This window comes from Heptranchias perlo, chromosome 15 (assembly GCF_035084215.1).
Source record: "Heptranchias perlo isolate sHepPer1 chromosome 15, sHepPer1.hap1, whole genome shotgun sequence".
NCBI classification, from domain to species: Eukaryota; Metazoa; Chordata; class Chondrichthyes; order Hexanchiformes; family Hexanchidae; genus Heptranchias; species Heptranchias perlo.
In genome coordinates, this window is record NC_090339.1 from 46,915,974 (window position 1) to 46,925,821 (window position 9,848).

General features: G+C 42.2%; 1 protein-coding gene across 1 annotated transcript in view; it reads left to right on the forward strand.

Moving 5' to 3' along the window:
- The window catches only part of LOC137332748 (neuronal migration protein doublecortin-like), a 129,844-nt gene extending 126,151 nt beyond the window's left edge, over window positions 1-3,693 (forward strand). The window contains exon 5 of the mRNA XM_067996685.1: window positions 3,443-3,693. Within this exon, the coding sequence (XP_067852786.1) occupies window positions 3,443-3,525 (83 nt within the window). The 3' untranslated portion in view covers window positions 3,526-3,693. The remainder of the gene's footprint in view (window positions 1-3,442) is intronic.
- The last annotated feature ends 6,155 nt before the right edge of the window (window positions 3,694-9,848 follow it).

Genomic DNA, 9,848 nt, shown 5'->3' on the forward strand with positions numbered 1-9,848 from the left:
TGGGTTCCCCAATGACGCGAATCCGTGCGCGTGCAGCCCCCGCATGCGGGACTCCCACTGGCAATCAAAGCCGGTGGGATCCCACTTAAGATCATTATCTGGGTACTTGAGGTCGTTTCCAGACCTCATTAGTTGGAGATTTTAGGAGGATTCAGATTTTGGACTACCCAGAGCGTGTTTCCCATGCTGGGGGAAACACTCCCCAGTTTAAACAGATGTGTTGCAGCCAGCAGCCAGTGGCAGCTGCAAAGGTCCATTTAACAGGTGCGGGGGTAAACCCTCATTCATTGCAGCAGGGCACTCTGTCACCTCAGACAAAGTTTTGCCTGCCACACCGTTGTCTCCACACTCCAAATTATTAAATCATATCCTAAACTCTGCTGTCCAAACACATTTACCTACTTTGAGGACCCCCTCACACTCACACCGTCAGAATGAGGGGAGGGGGGTTCCATGGCTGCATTCATCACTCCATTGGAGGACGAGCAACATCACCAGCCTCGCCGACATGCCGTCCACCTCCGCCACGTGGAGCTCCACAACACAGTGCTGCGTAACAGGCACCTGCACAAAGTAGTCGTGCAACTACACATACACCCACTGTAGGGTGATCCAATGGGTGGCATCAAGGATGTTCATGGAGAACCTCATGAAAGGGCATTATTGCACAAGCCAGTCAAGAATGGCCAAGACGTGGCAATAGTGGTGACAATGTAATATGTAATGTGAGTTGATCAGAAATCAAATATAAGTAAAAACCACGACAAACCCTCAAACACCCTTGTGCAGCCCCTTCATGCTCACGACACGTTTGCCTTACGCTTCCTACTACACATACGTGATGCATGCCCTGTGGCTGCAGCACAGGTAGTGGCAGGTTGAGTGAGGCTGACCGTGAAAGAGATGCATGAGAGGGTGACTATGAGACAGAGCCATGAGATTGTATGAGGATTGGGTTGAGTGGTAGTGGTGGGATGAGTACTGGTGAGGTGAGGAAGTGCAGGTAAGATGAGGATGAGGGTTCAGTGGGTGTGAGGAGTGATGTGATAGAGTAGTGTTGGCAGTGCAGAAGGAGATGTGGGGTGGGGGCGGTGATGTGGCAGACGGAGTGTAGGGGAATGAGTAAGTGTACTCACTTCAGCTGACCTGGTTAGGTCATTGAAGCGCCTCCTGCACTGTATGCAGGTGCGTGATATGTTGGTGGTGCTGATGACCTCCTCTGCCACCTCGAGCCAGGCCTTCGTGGTGGCAGAGGCAGGCCACTTCCTCCCGTCCGCCGGGTGGAAAATCTCCCTCCTCCTCCTCATCACCCCATCCAGTAAGACCTGGAGTGAGGCATCATTAAACCTGGGAGCAGCCTTCTCCCTGGGCTGCTCCATGCTGTAATTTTGCCTATTTTCTGCAGCATCAGACCAGCTGACAGCCTATGATGCGGGTGCGCAGTCCGCCCACTGCGCAGCTTTCCAGCGCGAAACCCAGAAGCCAAGGTAAGTGGCTTCAATTTACTTACGATCACGTGCCAAACCCACCAATTTCACTGGGTGCGTTACCCACGCACCCAGTCAACCCCTCGCTGCCAACTCACCTCCCTCCTAATATCGGGCCCAATGACTCTCTCAAATACTACAAATATGTTATGCTTCCAATGAGCTCCTCCTCCCACTTAAGAGGTGATTAAATGAAGGTGCTGACTACTTGGTTGCCTATGGTTTCACAAGTACTACTACCTTGCTCAAGTGACCTTTATTCACTTGTGAGCCTTGACAATGAATGTTGGCAGATTATCTATCTGTGGGAACACCACAGTCCCAATGTCCACACATATGCATTCCAGCAGGGGTCACTGGATAGTGATCAGGAGTGGGAAACAATGGAAAGTTTTCTTTCACCTAACCAAGGGGCACTGTGAATAGTTCTAGTGCCCCTACCATTGCCCAGGCTTCTATCAGCTAACTCAGGTATGGATTGAACCTGTGACCTTCCTGGTCTACACAGTTCTGCTACTTACTGGAGGTGACAAAGGCATGGATGAGGGTATCGGCAGCAGATGGCTGAGGCGGGGTGGAGGCGGATGATGTTACGCAGGTGGAATTAGACGGTCTTTGTGATGGAGAGAATATGGGGTCGGAAGCTCAGCTTGGGGGGCAAATAGGACACCGAGCTTGTGAACAATGGCTTCAACCTGAGACAGTGGCCTGGAGGGGGGATGGAATCAGAGGTGAGGGTACAGAGTTTATGGCGTACAATGCCTGCCATTATTGTATATCATCATAACATGACTTTATATAGTGTGAATCCTCTTTCAGACTTTATAAGGGTGCGTTACCACTAGTTAATTCACCAGTAGCTAATCATGGCTGCAAGATTATCTAAGCTTGGTTACAATGGGCACAGAGATTTTATCTTGTGGTTCTCTATAGAAAGACCTCCAATTCCAGATCAGATTAGATAAAGACCTTGAGCATAGGCAGGAAGGGAGATGTTATTGGGGTCCTCTCAGCTAACAGCCTCCAAAGTTGGCCACAATTTCCTCAACCTTCAGCATGGCAAATATCTTGGAATTGCCCAATATTGGCCCCAATTCAGTGATCAGAGTATCTACGTTTCCAACTGCTGCTCACGGTTGGGCAATTTTGTCAATTTACCTTTTGGCACTGTTCAAAGCAGTTGTCTAACAATGCAGGTCAGTACGGAACTGAGGCCAAGCAGAAGGATACAGAGCCGGCTGTTAAATTTTATCATCAGTACCAACACCTTCCTCACAAGACAATGGGCAAGGTGTTAACTAAAGATACACTCAAGGAATTCCTGTAAGACTTCCTCAATACTCTGCCTCAATTTTTCAGAGCCTATTTCAACACATGGCTGACTTGGTTACATTGGCCACTGCCATGGCTCATTCAACGTGACACCAGCCAAACCACTACTGATTCATTCAATGACTTTTGTCTGCTGATTAGAGTGTCATTATCTCAATATCATTTGATGAAAACGGTGCAAGCTTTTACACTTATTCACATCTCCCATTTTGATGTCTGCACTATGGAGGGTGCTTATTCACTAAGGCAAACTGCCTAAGCTTGGACCATTTCATTCTCTTGGCTTCTATGAGTTGTACTGGAGAATTAATGAAGCCAGCTCAAGTGGCAATGATATATTACAAGTTTTGTTTTTACTTAAATATTTATCTCCCTGAGGCTTCTTAAGAGGAAAAACAGTTAAGCTCAGATCTGTGGATAAACAAACCAATCTCTCTGAGGAGACTTGTCAGAGTTACCCTTGTTTTCCCACCTTCTCATGTTCATATGTTGTCCAGCAGATTTCGTTTTAAGAATGCCCTTTGTTCACCCAGCTACCTATTTGTTGGTTTTGAAATGGTTATGAACTCGATCTCTCAAGAGGTCGCTGCTCTCTGACATCCTTCTCCTTCTGTTTCATTTAGGAAGAAAGCCATTCCGGCGTCCACAGAAGCAGGATTCCAAGATTAAGGAAAGGGATAATGGGGACCAGGCCCAGAACAAGTGAGCCTTCTGTCCATCTTTTGCCTCCTGTACCCCGCAACTGTTCACTTTTCCAATTTTGGCTGCATTGGTTTGGGACTCTGTAGTGGAGGGTCTCCTCACTTTTATGTGTGTTTTCAACTTTTCTGTTGCCTGTTAATAGCTTTGTTTAGCTTGTATTAAATAAATGTTCTGCAGTCAAATGTTTCAGTGTGTTCTTTGGCTTACAGACCTCCATAGTTTCAAAGTATACGAATGCACAAATCACAGTCCTTTATACCAGCATATGATGCAGTGAGTGTTTTTAAGCTTCTGACTTGGCAATTCTAATCACCTAAGGAATTTCTAGGTCTAATGTTTCTTAAATGCTACTTTGCTGAGAGCTGCTCTGAGATTTTGTTGTACGTCATTTTCAAGGGTGAGTGCAATCTGTTTTTTTAGAATTCCCTTTTATATTACATTTAATTCATATTTTATGTTTTTTTGCCGTTCTTATCTTCCATTCAATCTATCTGAGCTGGTGGGATGTACAGAGCCCCATGTCAGATCATTATCAGTGAGCTTATTGGTGCAGTCATCATCTTGGGTAGAATTTAAGCAAAAACCACATTGGTTTTACCAGTCAAGCCTTTTTTTTATATTTGGACAGTAAAGCCTGATAATGAATAGAATCTGTGCTGTTTAACCAGTAGTGAGTGCATTAGCATTAATATTTATTAGGAATACCTGCTCATTAGATAATCAAAAAGTAGTTTCTACAAATTTAAAACCACCAAAGTCAGAAATCCAAATTGAATCAACCTGGGTTAATTTGTAAAGCAGATCAGAATGGAGTCAGAAATAACTTGACCTCCCCTGATAACTTATTAGGTAGAGCTGCTCTGGGAATGACGCTCCAATTTGCCTCAGCACCCTGGGCTATAGAGGGGGGAGAAAATCAACCAACGTTCTCACACCTGATCCTTAGGTAGTTTTACTGGAAAATGCGCATATTGGTGTTGGGTGAGGGCAGGTTTCGGCTAAGATGCCCTCCATTGTCAAGTGGCTTGCAGGCACTAATTGTCTAGACTCACAAATCAAGAATGGCCACATAGGCAAGGTCCTGGACACCTCCAGCCAAGAGTTAGAACGTACAGGAGAGGAAGAGAACATTTGGGGTGGGGGGGGGGGGGGAGTTATTTTAGAACTCATTATAGCATAGTTGTTCCATTTCCCAGTTCTGTAGTCTATACTTCAATGAGTATAACCAAAGCAGGAGGCAAATTTGACAGTAAGGATATCATGTAATGCTCTTGACACACCATTGTCAACAGAGTGGAGAATCAGATGATTATTTTCAGGGAGATTATAGAATTCTATGACTTTACTAACATCTTGAATTTAAATTATGAGCACAAAGTAGCATTATTTTGCAGAAATTATTATAAGCTTGATTTTTGCAGCTATTGTAAAAACAAAGGTCAGGAATTTCCTCGGAGCTGCTCCCGCAACTTTGCCGGAAGTGTGGTGGAATCCCCATTTACGTGTGTAAAATGGGATTTCTGCCGCATTTCTTATGAAGTTAGGGTGGCAGAATGGGAGCAGCGCTGAGGAAATCTCTAGGCAAAAACTCCATGAATCCACTAAAACGTTTAAATGATTGCTTTCACATATCATGGGGTAAATTTTAACCCCCAAGAACGGGTGGTTTGCGGGCAGGTGGAAGCTTAAAATAACCGCTTTTTGGAGCAGGACCGCATCCCAGCTCCAACTCGCCCACTTCTGGGTTTAACCCAGGCAGGCTTGTATGCGTGGACAGCAAACACCAGGAAGTCCCGCCCCCACTTAAAGCCGGCGGGCCGATATTTAAAAGGGCAATGTACTTAATTAAAATACTTGAGGTACTTAAATATTTTGTGTATTGGAAAATTACAATGAATTTAAAGTTACCTGTTCGGGTTTCCCATCGCTTCGGAATCATGTCAGGTGAAAGCAGGCGGGAAGGGCCGGATCCATGAGGTGAGTGCCTTTGTTGCACTGCTAGTGGGCCTGGAGGAGCAGGAGTCCTTCATCCAGGCCCAACAAGCTCATCTGGCTGGCAGGAACCCCGCGATCGGCTGCCCTCTCTCCACACAATGGTGGAACCCCCACCTCCGCCGATCTCCGTTGCTGCCCCCCCCCCCCCGCCCGATGTGGTCCACGTTGCCACTCCCTCCGATTTTTTCCAAGCCCGATGATCTCTCGCTCCCTCCCGCCTGGCTCTCTGATTTGCAGCTCCTTTCACTTCCGAGAGGCAGTCAGCCTATCAATCTGGCTGCCTGGCGCGTGGGAAACCCGAAAGCTCAGATACTCATTATCAATTGAGTTGCGATCGCAGATTGCGATGCACTCAATTCGCTTCTGGATTCCCAACGCAAATATCTGCGTGGGGTACATGGCTTGGAGTAAAAGCTATGCCCCATGCTTCTAGACACTATGAATGGATGCATCTTTGATCCTTTTCTAACTACTTTGAAGCAAGAGTCACCAGGCTATAAAGTTGACTTGGAAATGTATTTTTAAGGCTGTCCTTATTTTCTTCTTAACTTAAGTTCCAGGTAGGATATGTAATTTAACATTGTGTTAGTTTACCTGCTTAAGTTTTTTATAGTGTCACTATGATGAGTGTTCATAATCTTCACACATCTTGCTCTGGACTAGAATATATAATTATCAGAATTATGTAATTATATGTAAACCTAACCAATCAGGGAAATTCTTTATGATCAAATTGCAATGAGGCATCGATTTGTTTCCAGAGTGTGACAATGTGTTTTCAGTTCATTCATTTTTCATACATACAAAAACGTTTTGAAACCTCCTTGTAACTCCAAGTATACAAGTTATTAGAATTGAAGATAAACAAATTTTAAATGAAAAAGTTCTTCTTCTATTGCTCACCCTTCACACCATTTAATTACAGTGACTGATTACTCTGTGCTCACTTATTTTAGCTAATTGGATTGCTGCAGCAGGTTTTCTAGCTAAGAATACAAAGAAGTGATGCAACCTCCGATGCAAAGTAGTATAAAGCCCAACCCCACAATATTAATTTTATCATTTAAAATGATAAAACAAACCTGGCTTTACACAGAAAGTGTGTGAGCCTGTTATGACACAATTCATCCATATTTCTTAGGATGAGGTAAAGATGGATGGCATCTGTGATGGCTTAAGTACACACAGAATGCTCTGATTACAGAATTAGGACATAGATCAGAAGTGACCCATGATAATTAAATGGAGTAAGAAATTACTTACTTGGGTTTAGTTCCCCCTTTTAAGGGAAAGTATAACCTGAGCCAGACAAAAGTCTCCAAGGAGTTTTTTTCTGTAACATTTTATGTAGTGGAGTAGCTGAACTCAATGGGCCAACATCCAGAACTTGAATTTGAAATCCCACTTGCACCCATTGCGGATTAAATATGTGACCATAAATATTACTTTTATTTATCATCTGCTTCACACAACACAGGGAATGATTACACAGTGGAAGTGATGTACAGGACTCAGCACTAGACCAAAATATTCTTGTTAACTTAGAACCTCAATATGCCGAAAGGAAACTAGGATGCAGGAAGCAAAGAAACTGAGGGGCAATTAAAGACTATTATTTACTGAATATGTTTATAGAGTGGCCAGCACTTTAAAGAATGCTAATGAATGTTTTCTCTAATTGTGTGTTGTTTCTGATTTAAATGATGAAAATTAAACTACTTGGGAAACCAGCTCAGCCATTTCTAACCCAGAAATTAATCTAGGGAAATGAAACCACCTCCATCTTTGGGACTTGATTACAAGCAAGGATCTGCTCTGAAGGACTTAATACCTCAATTACCGAATGAGTTGCAGAACCTCAGACCTTCTAAATTGCCATACGCCCTGGTGTGCTACTTTTCAATTACATTGGTAACTAATAAAAGTACAGTACCTCCTCATAGTTACATGTTGCTCAGGACATAACCATAGGGAGCTCTGTAAAGTGAGTCTCAATTAGTTTTGGAGCCACAATTTGGAACACTGAGGCAGCGCAGACTCCCTTTGTAGGGCAATGTCGTTTGATAAATCTGATTTCTAGGATTCTAAAAGAGTGTCATTAGGAATATATTAAATTTCAGGAATGCAAAATTCTAGTGAAAAAAAAAAATTCTTTGTACAGAAAACTATTTGGGGCAGAAATTTTAACCAAGAACCAAATAGAAATAATAAACCTTACATTACATTTTTACCACTTCTTTAAAAAATCTGTAACATAATTTTTTTAACTGTAGAGTGTTAAAACAGTAACAATATCAGAACAGGGTTGAGAGAGAAATATTCCCCAGAGAGGAAACAGGGATTTTTTTAAATTAACAAACTAGAGAAAATGGCTGAGGTGTGCCAGGTGTTATGATCTGTTAATTGTCTGATTAAAGCTTTTGTACTCTCCAAGAGGTGCACAGAAGTCGGACGCTGGGAGGTTTTGATGTTGGTAAGTAAAGGATTCACTGGTGACAGATTTTCAGCAGCAGAAATGTTTGCAATATCATGGGATGAACATGTGAAGAAAAGTTGATTACAGGAGAAGATAGCCTTTGAAATAAAGTTGAGTGTAGAAATCATTAGGTACAGTGATTTAGCCAACAACTTTCTGTACCTTTTCTAACTTTATGTTCTGAAATATGGATATACAACAGAAACATTATATTTAAAATTTCTAAGTGTACTGTAGAACACTGACTAGATAATTGGAGAGTTTATTCTCTTTCTTTTATGATATTCAGTTGCTGCCCTGTCTCTCTTATTAATTGTTGCTGTATCTCTTCAAAGGCTGTCACAGTGTTTCTCTTGCTGAATGTTGCTGTGGTGTTAACTCCTTTTTAGAATTCAATCACTGATGTTTCTTTTTTCAGTGGTCCTTGCTGCTATCCTTTCTTCCAATCACTGCTGCTATCTCGTGTCTAAATTTGGCTGCCATTCTTTCTTTTTCTTTTGCTATCCCTATCTATTTCTATTAGTTTTTGAATTGAAATACTGCACTTTGCTTTCTTGTCTGGTCTTGTTTAATTATATACAAAGTGCAGATACAACTTTTACCTCTTGGACCTGGCAAGTGGCTCTGTTACTCTGCCCAGACTCTTATTTCTTGGCTTGACTTGTGGACTCTGACTGCATCTACTGACTTGACTAGCCATATTTGGAACTTGTGTCAATATGCAAAGATAAGACAGAATAATTTTTAGCCACAAAACTAGAAAGAGGTGACAAGAAATATTTAGTAAAGCACAAAAAACTGATAATTGCTAGTTGCAATTAAAAATTGCATGCTACTATCTACTGTCAATTTTCTTTTCTGTAATGTACAACACAGGAGCTGAGCATTCGAAAGCCAACAGATAGTAGTAACCAGCTCATACATTCTACCTTTCCTTCTTTTAAAAGACATCAGACATGTCATCAATCTGAAAGGGACAATTGGATTCTTTTATATATTTTGTATTTAAAAAATTGGACCTGAAATTCAATGCATTTTAATTTGTTTCTAATCCTATCAGCCCCAGGCATAACCTCTCAAACAGATTGTCTGAACTTCACGCACCAGCGACTAAACATTTCAAAATGCTGCTTTCTGATGATTTGCCAGTAATACTCCACCAATTGCAAAATCTAGTTCATATCAAGGTCAGACGTTTTATTTCAGTCTAGCAGTCATTTAGTTCCTCTGCTGTAACCTATTTTGTGAGGAGCATTGAAGTATACAGCAGTCCCTCATTATAGCAATCTCTGACTTTACCACAATCTCTGGTACAACATATATTGTTTATGGCTGCCTCTTTAATAGAGAAACCACATAAAACAACCTCCCTATAACATGTCCCTCGGTATAGTGCTCTTTTTACTGCTCTGAAAAATGCCTTCACAGAGAGGGTCTGGTTTACAGTATCCATAATGAGAAACAGCTGAGCCTATCTTTTCCCAAATGTAACATGTATTGGATAATGTTTTGACTGGGCTTTCAACAGGTAAGACACACCAAGTGGCTTTTAACCTAATTAACTACTAAACTTGGCTAACACATTTGTGTCTTGTTAACATTTGATGGAAAGCAATTAACAATAATTGTACACATTTGGTAGAGAAAAGTTCATTAAATTACTTTTTCATTTTCTTCACCAATTTTCTGCCCACCCTTCTCTGAAGGCATTGCCTCCTTGCTGGACTATAGTTCCACAGGCTGCGGTCACTTCCAGTATTTCATAAGAACATAAGAACATAAGAAATTGGAGCAGGAGTAGGCCAATCGGCCCCTCGAGCCTGCTCCGCCATTCAATAAGATCATGGCTGATCTGA